The sequence below is a fragment of the Bos indicus genome, chromosome 26 (genome assembly GCF_029378745.1).
Source record: "Bos indicus isolate NIAB-ARS_2022 breed Sahiwal x Tharparkar chromosome 26, NIAB-ARS_B.indTharparkar_mat_pri_1.0, whole genome shotgun sequence".
Lineage (NCBI taxonomy): Eukaryota > Metazoa > Chordata > Mammalia > Artiodactyla > Bovidae > Bos > Bos indicus.
In genome coordinates, this window is record NC_091785.1 from 24,636,301 (window position 1) to 24,659,189 (window position 22,889).

Sequence of the window (22,889 nt, forward strand, 5' to 3'; positions counted from 1 at the left end):
ACTAAGAGCATACAATCTTTTCTCTTACTTGACATTTTTTAAATGATAAGAATAATTGCCTGAGTTTTAAATGCTCTATGTAGGATCCATGAAGTTGGTACACAGGGTGAATGATGGGGTTGAAATAGTTGAAAATGTGGCTTCTTTGGTATCAAAAACTAAACAAAGAAACATATTTTCCAGCTGTAAATCGTGAAGGCCGACGCGTTTGTTTTTACTTTGCTGCCCCACTGTGGCTGAGTGTGGTTGCATTTCCAAGGCTAAGACTTGAACTATTAACAGGAATTAGTTACCTTCTGTAATCAGGAAAAGTGAGTAACTGTCATCCTTTAGAAGAAATACTATAGGCATACAAATTTTGCTTGCCAGAGACTTTTTCATAAACTAATTATTACACGGAACTATTTGAAACATCTGTAGCCTAACGCTCTGCAGTGGTCAGAAGCATTTGGGAACCTCTACTTCCATTCTCCTTGGCTTGGAGCTTTCACACAAGTGTTCACACACGCAGGTTCCAGAGCCGCAGCAGAATCCAGCTCCTTACTTTCACCCCAAAGACCCTGTAGGTGTCACTCTCTGTCCCGGGCCTCCTTCTTGACCATCACTGTGCCTTACTCCCCAGCTCCCTGTTTACTGTGCTCCAGCCACAGGATTCTCCTCTCAGCTCCTCAAGAATACTGAATTCTCTTCTCTCCCCAGGGCTTTCGCCCGTGCAGTGCCCTCTGCCTGAACACTCTTCACCCTGCTTATAGCAGGAGGAATGCCCCCTCGTCCTTCAGTCATCCCTCCAGAGGCCTTCCTTGAGCAGCCTGTTGATCTCTCCCTCCCCTCCACCCCCATCTCCCATCTATCCTGTTATAACACTCGCCACATTTTGCAACGATTTACTCTCTCTCTTTACTTTTGGTACTGATGTCTTGTCTCTGTCTCCCTAATACAATGGATGCTCCGAGAGGTAGGCCTATGCCTGGTTGGTCACCACATGACCCTGTTGTCTAAAACTGTGACTGTTATACACAAGGAGCTTGGTAAGTATCTGTTGGATGAAAAAAATAATGAGTAACTGTTGGCAAACTCCCTTATGAAACTTTCTTCCACTGTTTTCCAGGGCCTCATTCTCTCCTGGATTTTCTCCTATTTCTGTGACTGTGCCTCTTCAGACTCTACTTCTTCCTCCTGTCTTTTGCAGACATTTTCCTCTCTGGCTCTCTTCCCTGACACCCTCTCTTTCCTTTCCCTCACCCCCTACCCATTCCCCCACCTCATGCTCCATGCTCCCACTATCCTCTCTGCAGTAGTAACTCTAACTTATTTCGTCTTCAGCCCTGCCTTCTCTCTGATGCTAGGTCCACATTGCCCATTCCACCTGGCATCTCCACCTGGATGCCATCCAGCAATCCAAAATCAGTATGTCCAACTCTGAAATCACAGCTAGGCCTCCTGCTTCAGTTAGCAAGGGCCATCATCTTCCTAGTCACTCAAACTCAAACTCAGAACTCCAGAGCCTTCATCTTTCATGGTCTCCAGGGTTAATCTGTAATAAAAACCAGGAAGATCCTCTCTATCTTGCCTGTCTCATGGGATGGTCATGAAAGCCAACAGGCACACAAGGAGAGGGGCCAGGTCATTACCCTGAAAGTTTCTGCCTCTTCACCCACGAGTCCAGCAATGGCTGACACAGGGAGCACAGGTCCATAGATAGGATCCTTGGGCAACGACTGGGGAAAAATGACATCTGTCTCATTAAAAAAGGATCCATCTTCCAAAGGCAGTTTTACTGACCTGTAGGGGGAAAAAAGACATCAGAACAATCAGATTAACAGAAACTAGTCATTGATAGAACTGCTTCATATAAGTGGTAAGCAAAGTGGGAGGTGTTACAACTCATGAAAAAAAAAAAAACTAACAGAAACCATTCAAAAGTAAAAGAGTAGATTTAAAACTATTTATCATAAAAGGACAGGTAATACACAGTCATGAATCAAGTACATAGGGATTTTTCAAACATTTTAAAAGTTAGTATCCAAAGCAGAAATTGGAAACTTGAATGCTGCCAGGGGTTAGGCTAGTGTTGTGTGACCAGGTGGGACTGTGGCAGATGGGAAAGGATTTTCCCTCCTGTCTGGGCACAGAGTTCCTGAAACTCTTATAAGTTCCTAAGTGCATTAGGAGCTTCTTTTGTTCTATTGAGGCGATTCTGGGTGGGCTCCTGAAAGGCTCCTGAATGGGTACTGCTCACCAGAAAGACCAAGCCATGACTAGAGGCTTGGAAGTTTCAGTTTCTACTCCCATCTTCCAGAGAGAGCAGAGGAGCTAGAAATGGAGCAAATAATTGATCATGTAATGGTAGGGAGTCTGGAGAGCTTCCAGGTTGGTGAACACATACACTGGGAGGGTGATGCAGTCTAACCAACTCCTAGAAATGGGACAGAAATTCCTTCATTCAAGACCCTCCAAGACCTCACCCCATGTATCACCACTTGGCTGCTCATCTGCATCCTTCATCATATCCTTCAATAAACTAGTAAATGTCAGTAAGTGCTGTCCTGAGTTCTGTGACTTGTTCTTGCAGATTAATGTAACCCCAGGAGTGGGTCATTGAAATCTGTAATCTGTAGCTGGTTAGTCGGAAGTACAGGTAACAACCTAGTCTGAAGCTAGCATCTGAAGTGGAAGGGGGAGAGCAGTCTTGTAGGACCGAACCCTTAGCCTGTGGAATCTGGTTCTACCTCTGGGTAGAGTGTCAGAATTGAGTCGAATCGTAAACACCCAGCTGGTATCACGGAGAATTGTTTGGTGTAGAGGGGAAAACTTCCTCCACAAATGTTAGAAATGAAGTGTTCATTGTGAGAGTAAAGGAGACTCAGGCTTTTTTAAAAAAGAACTAGGCTTTTTCTCACAAAGAAACAGAAAATCTAAGAATTTTTTCTCTGAACACACCTCCTAAAGCTGGCAGGTGCCACTCAGTTCTAACCAAGAGGGTTGCTGAATTGTGAGAATTTTGATTTCAAGATTTCAAGAGAATATCATAATCTGGAATTGATGAGAAATTTCTCAAATTTTAAATATTGGTAACTAACTCCAATAAAAACACATGGACCAAAATTAACATATATGTAGATTAAACTCAGCTACCTTTACAACCTCTGGTATCAGGAATTTATTTTCAGATTTACCATATATTTACTTTTAAACTATAACATGGTTATAAAGATGAGTTTAGAGAACTCATAGCTTTAGTGTTAAGTTCAAAACGTCCTTGGTTCTGTTGAATAATTTTGAAAAATCATCATGCAAAAATAGTATTTACCACTCAAATGTAAGGCTTAACTAAGTATTTTCAAATCCTGCTTGTTTTCTGATCCAGGACAATCCACTTACTTGACCTCTCATTTTATTTTCTTATAGAAAAATCACAACTCAACATTCAGAACTAGAGAAAAATATTCAAGGGAAATAAAAGAAAATGCGATAAATTACTTGCCTGCCCTGGCAAAGATCTGATAGAGGCATTATCCACTTTATGAAAAGGTACAGTGTTGTCAACTCTGCCATGAGACAGATTTGGCTATTCAATCAATTATCTTAAAAAAGAAATTGAGACATAAAGAATACTGAGGAGAAAGAAGTGCCTCTCTTAGGGTTCTCCAGTTTGAAAACTTTATTAACTAGCTTTACATTTCTCTTTAAGAAGGCAGGTTTTCAAATCTGCAACTTCAAGAATGTGCATGTCCAACGTCCCCTTAGTCTTTGACTTTGGGGAGTATGGAGAGAATGGTAGGCTCAGGACCACCTTAAGTCTTTGAACTCTTTTCAACAAAGGTACCATGATCATCAGCTATCACCAGGACATTGGTCTTTTAACTTCTCTTTGACCCAATCCTATCGAAATAGGCAATTCCATGACTTCACTACATGCAACGACCCTCTTATTTATAGACAATGTGACTGAAGATATGATCTATACATTTCCCATATCTAAAATGTTCTTATTTTTGAGATTTCAATTGGGTATCAAAATAATAGGTACAAAAAACACGCTCTTTTAGAAATACATATATATTTAATACAATAGGCATATTTTGAAATGGCAAGAGTAAATACAATTTTGGAAAATTAAACCATGTTGTGATAAGGTTGATATTTAAACTCAGTGGGAAATCAAGTTAAAGAGAGTCCCTTCAAAATGCAACCAACCACTCCAAAGTATGGGAAAAGATGTTTTAAGATGTGTGTATAAAGCCATTTAATTCACCAAATCGACCCAATCCCGTTACATGAATGCAAACAAAAATCCCCACTTTGCTATGTTGTAATGAAGTCTCTTACTTTGCTTTGAGATAATGCTCCTGGTTACTTCTTTCGATGGCCCACACGGTTACTGCACTTGGACTTGACAAGCACAGCTGGCGCCAATTCATGGGGTTAAAAGTCATCTGGCTCACATCTACACCGGGTTGTGACTTCCTGCACAGAATGACACCTGATTCCCAGTTCCTGAGACAAAGTTGAGTTTGGTGAAAAATAATTCATTTGAATTTCATGTCTTGAGAACATATATCTAATTATTGGGTTGGCCATAAAGTTCATTCAGGCTTTTCCATAAGAGAGAATGAAAACCTGAATGAATTTTTGGCTATTCCCAAAACTTGAAAACAACTTACATAACTTGAGAATTTATTATATAATTTATTAATCTATTATCTTAATATCAAGATTAAAATAATTATGCTTATAATTATAGTGTACCCTCCTAGGAAAGCAAGACAATTATTTTAAAATATTACTTTGCAATGTGATACTAAGGCTGTTTCATGCTCCTTATCAAATCTGGATTTGACCCATTTATATCTAGAAAGTGGAAAGTACCATCGCATGTGCTGAAAAGTGTAGGTGCCTAAATCGCTTAGTACTACAGATGAGTACTCCTTATAAGTTGAGATGCCCTGTATGCACTGATGCCAGCTGAGCATTTACTGAGTTTTAAAAATCACAGTAGGCTTCCCAGGTGGCTCAGCACTAAAGAATCCACTTGCCAATGCAGGAGATGCGGGTTCAGTCCCTGGGTGGGGAAGATCCCCTGGAGAAGGAAATGGCAACCCAGTCCAGTATTCTTGCCTGGGAAATCCCATGGACAGAGCAGCCTGGCAGGCTACAGTCCGTGGGGTCTCAAAGAGTCAGACACGTCTTAGGGACTCATCCACCTGTCCCTGGAAGAGCCCATAGGGTTATGCTCGGTAATACTAGTACTTTAAAACAGATTACTTCATTTACCCACTTGAAAGAATATCTTGAATGCCTATCATGAGCAAGGTCCTTTGCTAGATAAACAGAAGAAAAATTCATGTGAGCTGTCCCCTCACAAGGAGCCAGAACTCCACTCAGGGTTGCGAATTGCAAACTAGAACTAAATTATGTGGAGTTCACCCTGTCTCTTGGCTCCCTCCTGCTTCCACCTCCTTCCATCCCCATCACAGAGGTCCCATCCATCATATTAACTAATCTCTTGCTGGTATCACTGATTCCCTGGATTGTTTTTACTTTCGGCCTCAGATGCCTGGGAAAACACATCAACCTTGGATGGATATGGCTGAAAACCTGAGCTGCTGAAACAAAGGAACAAATATCACAGGACTATGTGTGTCGGTGATATTATAAATTCATGTTTACCACCTACGAGGACCCTCAATACAACCTCCAACCCTCCTTTGTTTCTCTGGTTGGTTCTCTTTCCTATTCTCTAAAGTGCTGATTTTTAATATTCTCCATTTTCCTGAAGGCTCTAACTCCTCCAGCTCCTTCTTACTCTCAGTAAATGGCCTTGATTTCGATGAAGAAAACAGAGGTTATCAGCTGACAATTCCTCCAAATTTCTGAGATCAAGTGTGACAACCTGCCAAGTTCTGTATCATTCTTTCCTTATTCTCTTCTGTTACAATGGAAGACATATCCTCCCTTCTGCTTAAGGCCAGTTTTACCACCGGTGCTCTGGACCCTACAGGTCTTGACTTCTTAAGAACATTAGTTTACCCATTATTCCTTCTCTTTTGCACCTTTGGGCTCTCCCTCTCTCCTGACTCCTCTCTGTCAACCCTGAAGTGCTCATCTGTACCATCTTTTAAAAAATCCCTCCCCTAATCTCACACTTTAATGTGTCTTCCCTTGGAGCCAACCTCCCTGAGTGAGTTGTTTAAACTCACCGCATCGTCTTCCTCACTCCTGTTCTCCCCTCATCCCAGGATATCTGCACCCCATCACCACCATTCCACTGACATAGATATCTGTCTCCCATCTGTCTGTCTCCAAATCCACTGACATCCACCTTCATCCCAAACCTGGCAGGCTCTTTTCAGTCCTTGTCTAACTTAACTTCTACAGGACTGGACTCTGCTCACCACAACTACCTTCTGGGATGACTCTTGGACTCTGTCTACAAAGCTCTTACGTGAAACCCCTAACTGTCAGCCCCATGCTGTTTCTGGGCCCTGGATCACATGGGCCTAGCTGACTTGGTGGCTGTCTAACTGCATAGGCTTCAACTGACTTCATGGGCCCACTTTGCTTGCACCTCATCTCATGCCTGCTCTACACACCAAGAGCCTCAGGTTGCACTAAGTCTGAAAGTGGGGCGGAGTTAATACCCTGTGCAGGGGACTTTTGATTGATGGGGTAACAGGAGTGGTGGGCAAGTTCCCATATCTTCCTCTCCCCTTCCCAGCCCCTTGTGTCACGGCCCAGGGACTGTCCATGTTCACAGTATTCCACAAGGCCTCTCCAAAGACCACCTGTGGCAGAGCAGCTAAGTGGTGCCCAGTGAATTAATGTGCGCTCACACCGGCTCTCTTCCTTCCCTCCCTCCCCCTTTCTAGCTTGCCTCCTTCCTGAAACTGTAGTCTCTCCTAGAGAAGGGGCATGTGAGTTTCTGCCTCAGGCTCTGCTTTCTTCAGAATTCAGGCTCAGGTGCGTTCTGGAACCTCCATGCCCCTGTCCGTCCTCGCTCCATGACTGCTCCTTCTGAATGTCCTGTGAGGCCCTTTTCCGCTTTCAGCCTCTTTTATTGGTGTTCCTCTAGGTTCTGTTCAAGGTTCTCTTGTAGGTGCCCTATCCACTTTCAGCACTCTGACTACTAATCTAACAACCCCCAAATGTTAACCTCCAGCACTCTCTCCTGAGCTCTGGTCCTAGCTATTTAGGATAGAGGCAAACTGCGTCTCTCAAAATCTATTCTCCATTTCTCCTTGCTAGTAACAGAGTCCCCTAGTTTTTAACCAGGTACATGGTCACCCACAGTGAGGACCATATTTCCCAGCATGCTTTGTAGCTCCCCGTGGCATGTGACCAAGCTGGCCAGTGGGCTCTAAGTGGTAGTGATGCGTGCAGTTCCTACGCTACGTGTCCAACAAAGGTTTGTGCTTTCCCCATTATGCTTTTCTCTTCCATGTGGCTCCCAGAAATGTATGGCTGGTACCCCACTTTAGACTAGAGATGAGGGCAACACCCTAGGAGTGTGAGAACAACAGAATAGGGGAGACAGATCCCATACACCGGTAAGCCCCCAGAGCAGCCACAGGCTGCTCATACCCAAACTGCTACACGGGAGAAAAAAACTCCTGTCTTGTTTATGCCATCTCTTTAGGGTGATTTGGGTTTCTGTAGCAGCAACTGAACCTTAATCCTAACTGATATATCAACTGCCAACTAGACATCACCATTTCTTTATCTCAGGCACCCTCAACTCAGCTTGTCCCAACTCATCTTCCCCAAACGCCTCTTCCAACCTCCCTCCACCCAGGCCTTCTATATCTTTCTGAAAAGCACCATCATGTCCCCAGGTTTCCCAAGTCACAGCTCTGGGTAAAACCCTCAACTGACCCTCTCGCTCAGCACCATGCCCAACATTCAGTCAGTCACCAAGCCCAATGGTGCTGCCTCCTAAACACCTCCCAAGTATCTCCACTTTCCTGCATCCCTATGCTCACTATTCTAGTCCATGCCACGACTATCTCTCATCTGGACCACCAAAGCCTCCTAATTGATGTTCCCTCCTTGATGTGACCAGAAGATCTTTATATGCAGACTGATCATGTCATTTTCACATCCCTGGTAAAAGCCCTTAATAGACTCCCATTGCTTCTATGATAAAGGACGTGCCAACTTGCATGACTTACACAGAGGATGAGTATCCTTTTGCATTAATTATTAATAACATACCCCTTTCATTCTCACAAGTGTCCAGATTTGGATGATAAACTCCACGGTCACTGTTTACAAGGATGATCACACACTGGCCACACACTGTCCCTTTGGGCTTGCCTCTCATGGCTGGTCTCTTGTTTACATCATTACGACCTCTTAAATTAAATTAAATCTTCAAATTTGCCATATTTTCTGACCTCATGGCCTTTGAGCATGCTTTTTCTCTGCTTAGAATCTTCTTCCTTCTCCTCTTCACAAATCTCATTCCTCCTCATCTTTTAAGCATTGTTATGGATGGATTTGTGTCTCCCACAATTCATAGGTTAAGGTCCTCACCCTCAGTATCTCAGAGTGTGACCTTATTTGGAAGGAGGGTCTTTCCTAAATGAAATGAAGTCATTTAGTGTGGCCCGACTCCAATATGATTAGTGACCTTAGAAAGGGGGAAATTAAGAGACAGATATACAAACAAGGAGAACACCATGTGAACATGAGGACAGTTATTCACAATCAGGAACAAATTCTCTGTCACAGCTCAGCAGGAATCAATCCTGCTGACACTTGATCTCAGATTTCTGCCCTCCAGAACTGAGACAATAAATTTCTGTGGTTAAACCACTCAGGTTGTGGTACTTTGTTAATGGCAGCCCTAGCAAACTAAAACAATCATTAACAGGTGAGTGAGTAAACAGATTGTGCTATATACCATGGAATACAAAGGAATGAACTCTCGAAACACACAGCAGCGTGGGAGAATTTAAAATAACTGTGCAAAATGGAAGAAGTCAGATTTAAAAAACAGTATATAATGTATATGCAATTCTATAAGACGCAAACTAACTCAGAGTGAGAGAAAATACACCACTGGTTCCCCAGGGGTGAAGGCAGGGAAGCAATGGTGTACAGGCATGCGTGCCCAGTCACTCCGTCACGGCCGACTCTATGAGGCCCCACGGACTGTAGCCCACCAGGCTTCTCTGTCCATGGGATTTCCCAGGCAAGAATACTGGGGTGGGTTGCTGTTTCCTTCTCCAGGGGATCTCCTCAAAACAGGGATCAACCTTGAGTCTCTTGCATCCCCTGCATTGCCAGGTGGGTGCTTTACCCTGGGAAGCCACATGTATGTGTGGCATACCTGGATCTGAAGGAAGGATCTGAAGGAGCACAGGAAAACTTTCGGAGATGATGGATATATTCATCATCCTGGTCATGGTGATGGTTTCATGAATAAGTCAAAAGTCATCAAGTCGTATATATATAGTTTGCTGCTGCTGCTGCTAAGTCGCTTCAGTCGTGTCCGACTCTGTGCGACCCCACCAGGCTTCCCTGTCCCTGGGATTCTCCAGGCAAGAACACTGGAGTGGGTTGCCATTTCCTTCTCCAATGCATGAAAGTGAAAAGCGAAAGTGAAGTCGCTCAGTCATGTCCGACTCTAGTGACGCCATGGACTGCAGCCTACCAGGCTCCTCCATCCATGGGATTTTCCAGGCAAGAGTACTGGAGTGGGGTGCCATTGCCTTCTCCAATATATATAGTTTATTATACATCAATTATATCTCAGTAAAGTTGTTTTATTTTTTTTTAAGTTACTCTATATAAACTAAATGTTGTTCTCTGAATCTAGATTATTACATTCTTCCATGAGAAATGCTGGTGTGTGTGTGTGTGTGTGTGTGTGTGTGTGTGTGTGAGAGAGCACTCAGTGATGTCTAACTCTTTGCAACCCCATGGACTGACACCCACCAGGCTCCTTGGAACCTTTCCATGGAACTTTGCAGGCAAGAATACTGGAGTGGGTTGCCATTTACTTCTCCAGGGGATCTTCCCTACCCAGGGACTGAATCCAAGTTTCTTGCTTCTCCTGCATTGGCAGGTGGCTTCTTTAACAGCTGAGTCACCACAGAAACCCCGAGAAAAGCTGGTATGTAAGGGGTATTCTCAATCATCGTTGGAACATTCCATATTTCACCTTAATAAGACAAATTCCCCCAGAAGGAGTCTATGTTATGGATAGAACAGTGAGTGCATCTTTGAAGGTGGCCACATGAAGTGACCCAGTAAAGACCAGACTTATTAACAAGTCTTATTAACAAGTATTTTCTTTACAGCTGGAAAATGGGGTATGATGTTCTACTCTCTGTACATATAATTGTTCTAATGTCCCTAAAAATAATTACTTCAAACTGAGCTCTAATATAGGGACATCTTAATTTCAACATTAGTGGAAAATATAAAATAATTCAAAGGTATCATATGATTTAAGAAAAGATAAAACTTTATGTAATTATCCATGTATTCTTTACCTGACAAAGGAATATTATAACACATTGATAAGAAGAGAAAGACAGTAGTTAATCTGTTAGCTTTTGCCCTGCCAATTTGCTGCCTGAAAGTGGTGATTAAGCCAATGATTAGGACTTTTATTTTTTTCACTTTTCCTTGTTCCAGATTTTTCATGTAGATGTCCTTTGATACAATCTAGAAGGATACGATCAAAATGTGACCCAATGAAAAGAATTCTGCAGGAGGCTGCAACTTACCAGAGGGCCAGTTCAAATTCTGGAAGGGAGGAGTAACTAGCCAGGTAGGTGCCACAGTAACTGAAGGAAAGTAAAGTGTAGTCTAGGAGAACGTTGCCTATAATATAAAAACCCATTATAAGGATTTAATCATGTGCAGATTAACTATAGTCTTATAGTTTAATTTCCCTTATTTAATAATTTTTACATAATTCAAGAGCTTTGGGCCCTAGAATAAGACATGTCTTGACTGACATCTAACACTATTGATAGAAAGTTATGAGCAAAGTGAAGATCCATTTTTAAAAGATTTTAGAGTGAATTAAGCCATGGGGTTGCTGTCTCGTGACTTCAGTGCAAAATTGAGTACACTGCACCATGCACGTCCCCATGTGACTGGAAATGGCCCAAGAATAAATACATGAAACATGGTAATTATAAAAGTTATTCATGCAAACAGCTTGAAAAACCTTGAACAGCTGCAATAATTCTAGCTTGCTTCCATATCTCTGCCTCGTAGGTCATATCTGGCCCTTAGCTTGATATCTTTCAGCCTTTAGCACAACTAAAAAAGTTCTTTTCTCATTTGTACCTGCAGCTGAAGAAATGAAACATGACTTTAAAAGTCTTAGCAACATGTTTAAAATGTGCACAGTGAGGATGCTAATACAGGGAAGTATCTGTTTCTGCCTTCCTTATATGTGAGGCTCTGGTCTCCCCTCCTTTAGCTGCTGCTCCTCAGTGTGGCCCCAGAGATGCAAGCTTTGCCTTCTATGTTTGTCTTCTTTACATTCATGTCTTTGTATCACTTTTTACCTCTACCTTCAACAACAATAACAAAAATGTTATCAATTTAACACTCTGCCTAGCAATTATAAGCTTTTAAAAAATTGTGACCTTGATAAGCAGAAAAATTTCATCTCAGTTTAAGATACTCTTTTAAATGAATGTTGAAAAATAAATAAAATGAATATTGAGACAGAAGACTTTATGCTTTTGGACATTGTTAGTCTTGTGGTTTGGATAAGCTCTTTTTCCACTGCTCTATCAGAATATCTGTCTTTGTTCCTTATTTCATAAATTCTCTGAAAATACTTGGTCATATTTGTTCAAATATTTCCCTCAGTTTGTTATTTGCTTTTTAATTTTTATGGTATTTTAGATGTTCACAAGTTTTAAATTTGTATGTAATCAAAAATATGTCTATTTTAAGTTGCATCCTTTATGTGAAAAGTTCTTCTCCGTCCTCAAATTATTTCAATTTTCCACCACATATTTTCTAACTTTCGATGGGTTTGTTGTTTAGAATGAGGTCTTATTTTTGTTTGATATAAGTTTTGGTGTACAGTATGATAACAATGAGTACGTAACTTGATACTTTTGTTCTAATAAGTTTTCTTAACACCATCATTGAATAATTCAGATCATCTATTGTGCATGTGTGTGCATGTCTGGGAGCATCTTCATCATATACTTAGCTTTATAGATCCTAGAGCCTCTCCCCAGCCTTCAATTCTTCCACTGATGGAGTGATCTCTACACCTATACCACAATCTACCTGTCTACAACACCATAATGCTAAGAGGGCCCTTGGCCTTGGCATCAAGCTCTTTCAAATTATTCTCATTCTCTACTTTTTGTTCTGGAATAACATTTATTTAAGTACTCCTGGCTCTCTAAAACATGATAAACTTATGATTTACATTCTGTGAAGAATATGAGAAATATAGTTATAATAACTATAATTTTCATGCAGAAATACACCTTTTATGTTTAAATATTTTGTATCAGTGACTTTTATGTTTTTCTTCATTGAGATCAGTCACATTTCTTCCTTGAAGCATTCCTAAGTGTTTAAATCTTCCAATTGCATGGATATTTATTTTGAAATCGGCATCTTACTGAGCATTATTTTATTAGTCTTATTACACTATTATCTATTAACTCCTTTTCCATAGGTATAATTTTTCAGTTTCATATTTTGTTGCATTGGCTGGGAACTCCAAGTTGGTCTTAATATTAATGGTAACAACAGGTATCCTCAGTGACTTAGTCCTAACTTAATTGTAAATGCTTTTAGAGTTTCACTATTTAACATGAATGCTGGCTATTGGTTTGAATTAACTTTCATTGCTTGAACAGGGCAACAGCCAAATAATAAAGCTTTGGGAAATTTTAAAGAAGAAGGGTAGTTACATTCATGTACTGGCATACTTTGGAGATTCTGGGTTTGGCTTCAGACCAGTGCAATAAACCAAATACTGCAAAAAGAAAGTCACAAGATTTTTTTGGTTTCCCAGTACATATAAAAGTTATGTTTAAACTATACTGTAGTCTAGTAAGTGTGAAATAGAATTATGTTTTTAAAATGTACCTTTCTTAATTTTAAAATATTTTATTACCAAAAGATGGGGCTTCCCTGATAGCTCAGCTGGTAAAGAATCTACCTGGAATTCAGGAGACTCCGGTTCGATTCCTGGGTCGGGAAGATCTGCTGGAGAAGGTACAGGTTACCCACTCCAGTATTACTGGACTTCCCTGGTGACTCAGACTGTAAAGAATCTGCCTGCAATGCGGGAGACCTGGGTTCAATCCCTGGGTTGGAAAGATCCCCTGGAGAAGAGATTACCAAAGGATGCTAAGCATCATTTGAGCCTTTAGTAAATAACAATCTTTTTGCTGGTGGAGGGACTTGCCTCGATGTTGATGGCTGCTGTCTGACTGGGGAAGTGATTGCTGAAGGCTAGGTGGCTGTGGCAATTACAGGAAGACAATATGAAGTTTGCCACATCAAAGTCTCTTCCTTTCATGAATGATATCTCTATAGCATACAATGCTGTTTGATAGCATTTGACCCAGTGTAGAACTCCTTTCAAAACTGAAGTCAGTCTTCTCAAACTCTACCATCACTTTATCAACCAAGTTTATGTAATATTCTAAGCCCTTTCTTGTCATTTCAACAACCTCATAGCATTGTCACCAGAAATAGATTCCAACTCAATAAACTACTTTCTTAGCTCATCCATGAAAAGAAACTCCTCATCTGTTTAAGTTTCACAATGAGAGTGCAGCAATTCAGTCACATCTTCAGGCTCCACTTCTCATTCTAGTTCTCCTGCTATTTCCACCACATCTGCAATGACTTCCTCCACTAAAGTCTTGAACCGCTGAGTCATCCATCAGGGTGGGAATCCACTCCTTTCAAACTCCTATTAGTATTGATATTTTGACCTCTTTCAATGAATTACAAATGTTCTTAATTGCATCTAGAATGGTGAATATTTTTTATAGGTTTTCAATCTATTAATACTTTGCCCAGACCTACTAAAGAGTCACTCCCTATGGCACCTACAGTCTTACAAAATATATTTCTTGAACAATAGGACTTGACAGGAGAAGTTACTTCTTGATCCACAGGCTGCAGAAGGGATGCTGTGTTATCAGGCATGAAAACATTAATCTCACTGTACATCCTCATCAGAACCCTTGGGTGACCAGCTGCACTGTCAATGAGCAGTAATATTTTGAAAGGAATTTCTTTTCTGAGCAGTAGGTCTCAATAGTGAAATATTAAATTATTAAACATTAAATATTTTACTGAATATTAAAATATTTAGTAAAACATTCTGTAAATAGATATGCTCTCATCCAGGATGTGTAGAGACAACAGGATTTGTACAGTACACATAGAGTAGATTTACCACAACTTTTAAGAGCTCTAGATTTTCAAAATGGTAAATGAGCATTGGCTTCAACTTCAAGTCACAAGCTGCATTTATCCCTAACAAGAGTCAGCCTGCCTTTGAAGCTTTGAAACCAGGTACTGAATCTCTTCCTCTATTTCTTTGCATTTATCACTGAGGAAGGTTTTATCTCTCCTTGATATTCTTTGGAACTCTGCATTCAAATGGGTGTATCTTTCCTTTTCTCCTTTGCTTTTCACATCCCTTCTTTTCACAGCTATTTGTAAGGCCTCCTCAGACAGCCATTTTGCTTTTTTGCATTTCTTTTTCTTGAGGATGGTCTTGATTCCTGTCTCCTGTACAATGTCACGAACCTCCATCCATAGTTCATCAGGCACTCTATCAGATCTAGTCCCTTAAATCTATTTTTCATTTCCACTGTATAGTCATAAGGGATTTGATTTAGGTCATACCTGAATGGTCCAGTGGTTTTCTCCACTTTATTCGATTTCAGCCTGAATTTGGCAATAAGGAGTTCATGATCTGAGCCACAGTCAGCTCCCGATCTTGTTTTTGCTGATTGTATAAAGCTTCTCCATCTTTGGCTGCAAAGAATATAATAAATCTGATTTTGGACATCTGGTGATGTCCATGTGTAGAGTCTTCCCTTGTGTTGTTGGAAGAGGGTGTTTGTTATGACCAGTGCGTTCTCTTGGCAGAACTCTATTAGCCTTTGCCCTGCTTCATTCTGTACTCCAAGGCCAAATTTGCCTGTTACTCCAGGTGTTTCTTGACATCCTACTTTTGCATTCCAGTCCCCTATAATGAAAAGGACATCTTTTTTGAGTGTTAGTTCTAGAAGGTCTTGTAGGTCTTCATAGAATTGTTCAACTTCAGCTTCTTCAGTGTTACTGGTTGGGGAATAGACTTGGATTACCGTGATATTGAATGGTTTGCCTTGGAAATGAACGGAGATCATTCTGTTGTTTTTGAGACTGCATCCAAGTACTGCATTTTGGACTCTTTTGTTGACCGTGGTGGCTGCTCCATTTCTTCTAAGGGATTCCTGCCCACAGTAGTAGATATAATGGTCATCTGAGTTAAATTCACTCATTCCAGCCCATCTTAGTTCACTGATTCCTAGAATGTCGATGTTCTCTCTTGCCATCTCCTGTTTGACCACTTGCAATTTGCCTTGATTCATGGACCTAACATTCCAAGTCCCTATGCAATATTGCTCTTTACAGCATCGAACCTTGCTTCTATCACCAGTCCCATTTACAACTGGGTGTTGTTTTCACTTTCACTCCATCCCTTCATTCTTTCTGGAGTTATTTCTCCACTGATCTCCAGTAGCATACTGGGCACCTACCAACCTGGGGAGTTCATCTTTCAGTGTCCTATCTTTTTGCCTTTTCATACTGTTCATGGGGTTCTCAAGGCAAGAATACTGAAGTGGTTTGCCATTCCCTTCTCCAGTGGCCCACATTCTGTCAGGACAGAAATGGTAGGGATCTAACTGAAGCAGAAGATATTAAGAAGAGGTGGCAAGGATACATAGAAGAACTGTACAAAAAAGATCTTCATGACCCAGATAATCATGATGGTGTGATCACTCACCTAGAGCCAGACATCCTGGAATGTGAAGGCAAGTGGGCCTTAGGAAGCATCACTACAAACAAAGCTAGTGGAGGTGAAGGAATTCCAGTTGAGCTATTTCAAATCCTGAAAGATGATGCTGCAAAAGTGCTGCACTCAATATGCCAGCAAATTTGGAAAACTCAGCAGTGGCCACAGGACTGGAAAAGGTCAGTTTTCATTCCAATCCCAAAGAAAAGCAATGCCAAAGAATGCTCAAACTACCGCACAATTGCACTCATCACCTGGTGGGCTGCCATCTATGGGGTTGCACAGAGTCGGACACGACTGAAGCAACTTAGCAGGAGCAGCACACGCTAATAAAGTAATGCTTAAAATTCTCCAAGCCAGGCTTCAGCAATACATGAACCATGAACTTCCAGATGTTCAAGCTGGTTTTAGAAAAGGCAGAGGAACCAGAGATCAAATTGCCAACATCCGCTGGATCATCGAAAAAGCAAGAGAGTTCCAGAAAAACATCTATTTCTGCTTTATTGATTATGCCAAAGCCTTTGACTGTGTGGATCACAATAAACTGTGGGAAATTCTGAAGGAGATGGGAATACCAGACCACCTGACCTGCCTCTTGAGAAACCTTGTATGCAGGTCAGGAAGCAACAGTTAGAACTGGACATAGAACAGCAGACTGGTTCCAAATAGGAAAAGGAGTATGTCAAGGCTCTATATTGTCACCCTGCTTATTTAACTTCTATGCAGAGTACATCATGAGAAACACTGGGCTGGAGGAAACACAAGCTGGAATCAAGATTGCTGGGAGAAATATCAATAACCTCAGATATGCAGATGAAACCACTCTTATGGGTGAAAGTGAAGAACTAAAAAGCCTTTTGATAAAAGTGAAAGAGAAGAGTGAAAAAGTTGGCTTAAAGCTCAACATTCAGAAAACTAAGATCATGGCATCTGGTCCCATCACTTCGTGGCAAATAGATGGGGAAACAGTGGAAACAGTGGCTGACTTTATTTTTCTGGGCTCCAAAATCACTTCAGATGGTGATTGCAGCCATGAAATTAAAAGACGCTTACTCCTTGGAAGGAAAGTTATGACCAACCTAGACAGCATATTAAAAAGTAGAGACATTACTTTGTCCACAAAGATCCATCTAGTCAAGGGTATAGTTTTTCCAGTAGTCAAGTATGGATGTGACAGTTGGACTGTGAAGAAGGCTGAGCGCCGAAGAATTGATGCTTTTGAACTGTGGTGTTGGAGAAGACTCTTGAGAGTCCCTTGGACTGCAAGGAGATCCAAACAGTTCATCCTAAAGGAGATCAGTCCTGGGTGTTCATTGGTAGGACTGATGTTGAAGCTGAAACTCCAATACTTTGGTCACCTGATGCGAAGAGCTGACTCACTTGAAAAGACCCTGATGCTGGGAAAGATTGAGGGCAGGAGGAGAAGGGGACGACAGAGGATGAGATGGTAGGATGGCACCACCGATTCAATGGACATGGGTTTGGGTGGACTCCGGGAGTTGGTGATGGACAGGGAGGCCTGGCATGCTGCGGTTCATGGGGTTGCAAAGAGTCGGACATGACAGCAACTGAACTGAACTGAACTGACCTCTTCTCTCTGTATTAAAGTCCTAGAAGGCATCTTCTTGCAGTACAAAGCTGATTCATCTAAATACACTGAAGATCTGTTCCATAGTCTAGCCACCTTTATTAGCAAGATCTCTCGGATGACTTCCTACAGCTTCTTCATCAGCACTTGTTGCTTCACCTTACACTTCTACATTATGGAGATGACTTCTTTCTTTAAACCTCATGAACCAATGACTGATAGCTTTGAATTTTTCTTCTGCAGCTTCCTCAGCTCGCTCAGTCTTCATAGAACTGAAGCGTTAGGGCCTGGCTTTTGATTAGGTTTTGGCTTAAGGGAATTTAAGGCTATTTGATCATACAGATCATTAAAACTTTCTCCATATCAGCAATGATGCTATTTTGCTTTCTTAGATCTGTGTTCACTGGAGCAGCACTTTGAATTTCCTTTAAGAACTTTTCCTTTGCATTCACAACTTAGTTAACTATTTGGTGCAAGAGGCCTAGCTTTTGACCCCTCTTGGCTTTTGACATGTCTTCTTCACCGAGCTTAATTATTTCTAGCTTTTGATTTAAAGGGAGAGGTGTGTGACTCTTCCGTTCACTTGAACACTTAGAGGCCTTTGTAAGGTTATTGTGCTACATGCTCAGTCGTTTCAGTCGTGTTTGACTCTTTGAGACACTATGGACTGTAGCCTGCCAGACTCCTCTGTCCATGGGATTCTCCAGGCAAGAATACTGGAGTGGGTTGCCGTTTCCTCTTCCAGGGGATCTTCCCTACCCAGGGATCGACCCACATCTCCAGTGCCTCCTGCATTGCAAACAGATTCTTTACCACCGAGCTACCAGGGAAGTTATTAATGGCCTAATTTCAATATTGTAGGGTTATTAATGGGCTTAATTTCAATATTGTTGTGTCTCAAGAAATAGAGAGGCTTGAAGAGGGAGAGAGAGACAGGGGAATGGTTGTTTAGTGGAACAGTCAGCACATAACAAAAGATTTAGAGATTAAGTCTGCCATCTTATATGGGTGTAGTTTGTGGCACCCCAAAACAAATACAACGGTAACTGTATTCTATTGAATAGGGCACTGATCACTATAACACATATTATAATAATGAGAAAGCTTGAAAAATTGTAATAACTACTAAAATGTGACACAGAGACACAAAGTGAGCAAATACTAATTGTTAAAATGGTGCCAGTAGACTGGCTCAATGCAGGGCTGCAATGAACCTTCAATCTTTAAAAAATACAGTATCTATAAAGCACAATAAAGCAAAGCATAATAGAACAAGATATGACTGTAGATAGTTCCCAATGCATGAGTCAGGGTTATGTTTTAAATGTTATTTTACTCTGTTGAGAACACAGATTTCCCACAAATAAAATATTAAATGATAAATTTCTTGGCATGATCCAAACACTTCTTTCACCAAAAGTTACTGAATTAAGACGCTACAGCCTCAAGCTTTCCTGAGATTCTCCCCAAGATGTGTTACATGAGGGAATGGTTACATTGGGGCTTCAGTAGATGTGCAGTAGGCCAGTCTGGGACAGTTGTGTCTATGAATGAGTTAATAATAACTTAAATGGTAGGAAACATTGATTGATATTGTATATATGACATACGGAGAAAGAAGCGGCAACCCACTCCAGTATTCTTGCCTGGGAAATTGCATGGACAGAGGAGTCTAGTGTACTGTCCATGGGGTTGCAGGAGTCAGACATGACTAAACAATATGTGATATATATATATATATATATATATATATATACACACACACACATTATATATACACATATTTTCACATACATTATATATTATTCAATTATATATGTTATATATAATTTAATTTGTTAACAGTAGATACCATTATCTTCATTTCATGCATAAGGAAATTGAGACTCAGAGACTTATCCTTTAGAAGTTATATGATATCCATTCAGTTAGATTTTCAATAAATCATAAGGAAAGAAAATATTGTTCTGAAAAAGTTTTACAAACAGCATTTACTGTTCTAATAGAGTATTCTAATCCAGCACCTTTCAAGTTTAATGTACATATGAATCACCTAGGGAATCTGGTTAAAATGTAGATTACAATTCAGTAGGTACGGGATGAGAGCAGAGTTTCTGCATTTACAACAAGCATCCGAGGTGATGCAATGTTGATTGTAAGGAGAACACATATTGAATAGCAAGGCTCTAGCCTACTTAATTAAATTCTCAGTGATCACCCTGTTTCCTTCCTTATAAATGTGTATTCCAAAAAAACAAAACAAAAACCACCAAAACTGAAAAAACAACCTTTCAAAAGAAAAAAAAAAAAGAAAGAAAACCTTCATGTATAAGAGCTAGATCTGGTCACATCTTAAAACAAAATCTTTCCGTCATGTCAGAGGAAGGGTCTTGTACGATACCTTTTAATTTGGTCCTTCTGGTTAATCCAGGAAAGTTGTATATGTATATGAGTGGTCTTAGCCGTCGATCAGAAAAAGCCACAACTTCATAAGGAATGTTAGTTGCCACGACACCCACAATTCCATTCATACACTGGAGTACAGTTCTTTTCTTGGTTTCAATATTGATAAATATTACGAAATTCCCAGAAGGGTAGCAAATGGTGCTGTCGTTGACAAAATGAACATTCTGCTTGGGGAATCCTTGCACCCATCTTTGGGGGGAAAAAATAGGTCACATCAGTAGAATAGAATATATTTCAAATACTTTTTCTTTCTGTTTTAAACAAGGCAAACAATAGATCATGAACATTTTTGAAACTCATCTATTCTCTTTTCACCCCCTTTCTGCCCCAAACCATCTCTCAGATAAAAGAACACACAAGGTTGCTGTGAGACCAGTTCCAGTTCAGGCAATAAAGAAACTTAAGTGAAGACCTAAAGTTCCACAGGTCTTGAGAATCTTCTTCAGAGAGTTTTCTAGTGAAGCACAACCTCTGTTCAAACCTCTGAGAAAATCTCAGAAGGATTTCTGAGGTCTTGTATGCATGGAAAAGAAAAAGTAAAAACGAGAGAGAGCAAAAAGAGCTTGATCCTAATAGAAAACAGGTGTATCCTTAGCCTTACCTTTAAAACTAATTTTAATTTTAAAATAAATGTTTAAAAAAGCTTTAAATAAGATAGCCTGGATCCACCTGAAACTATCACAAGATTGTTGGTCAGCTATGCTGCTGCTGCTGCTAAGTCGCTTCAGTGGCGTCCGACTCTGTGCGACCCCATAGACGGCAGCCCACCAGGCTCCCCCGTCCCTGGCATTCTCCAGGCAAGAGCACTGAAGTGGGTTGCCACTATACTCCAATATAGAATGAAAAGTTTAAAAAAAGAGAGAGAGAGCCTGCTTAGTGGTTCTGAGCCAAATAGGAAAGTTGCTTCTTTACTAAGATGGAGTGTGTGCAGCTATATTTTAGATCTAAAACTACAGATAAATGCACAAAGTAAAAGAAGTAAGTAGACATGAATGAAAAGGTTAGAACACAAAAGTAATATATTTTTAAGTAAGGAGTGTGTGGTGAATGCTAAGCTAGAGGAAGAAGACAAAGATGAGAGTCTGAGATGAGGGGAGAGTCTACCTCTATTTAAATGTTAAAGATAAGCTTAAAGATGATGTAGGGAGAAGGCAATGGCACCCCACTCCAGTACTCTTGCCTGGAAAATCCCATGGATGGAGGAGCCTGGTGGGCTGCAGTCCATGGGGTCGCTGAGAGTCGGACACGACTGAGCGACTTCACTTTCACTTTCATGCATTGGAGAAGGAAATGGCAACCCACTCCAGTACTCTTGCCTGGAGAACCCCAGGGACGGGGGAGCCTGATGGGCTGCCGTCTATGGGGTCGCACAGAGTCGGACACGACTGAAGCGACTTAGCAGCAGCAGCAAAGATGATATAGAGGACCAGAGAAAGACATTGGTTCGGAGAGAAACTTCAAGGGAATAGGGAGTACAGCCAGGACCGGTGAAGGATGCTGTGTGGAACACGGTGCAAGTAACACTCTAGAATGTGGATGGAAAGCAATACCAATTTACACCTGCGCAGCGTTTTGTTTTTCAAAAGCCACTACAAGTGCAAACAAATCCAGAGTCGGTGGATAGGAGAGAGAAGGAAGGGACTGATGGCCCTAAGTACGGAGAAAATCACCAAAGAGCATTAGGATGGAAAGAGGGCTGTCACCGGGATGCGTGTGGGCGGTGGGGAACATGAAAGGAAAAGATTATTGAAGGTAATAGCCAGAAAGAGGAGGCAGAAATAAAGAGTGTAGGAGAGCAGTACTGGGTAAGACAGCGGCGGGGTCGGGGGTGGGGGGTGAGTTTGGGGGAGGGGCAGGGAGGAGTAGAAAGAGATGGAACTGTTGTCATTGAATAAGGAAATGAGGGGAGCGAAGTCACAGAGAAAGGAAGTCTGAAGGAAGGCGTTGGTGGCTGAAGAAGAGGTCGAATTTGTGGGACGGCAGGTCTACAGGACAAGATGAAGCAAAGGGTAAGGAGAGGTTGTAGTTCTGAGGGAAGAATTTCCGCGAGGAGTCAGTCGCAGGGACGCCGCACCTCACGGACAGGGACGCGCCAAGGGCGACGTTGTGGACTTCATCTCGTTCCCGGCCTTGCGCCATGGCCCAGATATTTCTCAGCCGGCCGGGGGCAGCCAACACCTGACCCAGGGCAGGGTCCGCAACGGCCACCTAAGGTCCCTGGCTGCTGGGCTGGCAGAGCCGCCACTGTTTACACCGTATCCGGGATACCATAACTCCTGAGCCCATTGGTTCTGCCCTTTAAGCTTCTCTCTCTTAAGCCAAGCGGATTGGTGGAAGAGCTGAGCTGTCTCAACCAATGGGAGAGCGGAGGGCAAAACAAGAGGCTGGCCCCGGGTGGGTGCTGGAGTGATCCAGCCTCGGACAAGTAATTACACAAATAATAAATGGCATTAACAGGCTTTAGTATTGAGTGCTGACCGTGCCAGACGTTGTTCCAAGGGCGGTTCAGATATTATTTCATTTAATATTCAAATCCTCTATCAGACCCATTTTGTAGAAAAGAAAAGCAGGGTGAGAGAAGTAATTGCCCAAGACTACAAAACTGAGAGGGACTTAAAGCCAGATCGAGTCTAAATCTAGAGCTTCAAACCTTTGATTACTAATTACATACTCTAATATACCCTCCACTATTTCAAGGAGGCATTCAGCTTCTGGAAGTAACGGATCAAAAGATTCGCAGTTTGTTCTTGCTTCCTCCCTTCCCTCTCTTGCCCTCCCCACCTTTACTTCTGCACTCCTTCCCTCCCT

The 22,889-nt window shown here is 41.5% G+C and overlaps 1 protein-coding gene across 7 annotated transcripts in view; it reads right to left on the reverse strand.

The window, feature by feature from the left end:
* Nucleotides 1-22,326, reverse strand: part of CFAP43 (cilia and flagella associated protein 43) — a 100,083-nt gene extending 77,757 nt beyond the window's left edge. For 6 of the 7 annotated variants that reach the window (XR_002179982.2, XM_019953169.2, XM_019953171.2 and 3 more), the window contains exons 1-5: nt 22,156-22,326; nt 20,017-20,270; nt 10,737-10,833; nt 4,330-4,497; nt 1,632-1,782 (exon numbers count right to left, since the gene is read on the reverse strand). Coding sequence is in view for 6 of the 7 variants with exons in the window: in XM_019953169.2 (XP_019808728.2) it covers nt 1,632-1,782; nt 4,330-4,497; nt 10,737-10,833; nt 20,017-20,270; nt 22,156-22,220 (735 nt within the window). In the remaining variant the exon portion in view is untranslated. Of the gene's footprint in view, nt 1-1,631; nt 1,783-4,329; nt 4,498-8,393; nt 8,578-10,736; nt 10,834-20,016; nt 20,271-22,155 lie in introns of those variants that run through there. The other variant, XM_070780789.1, reaches the window with a different exon arrangement.
* Nucleotides 22,327-22,889: the final 563 nt, after the last annotated feature.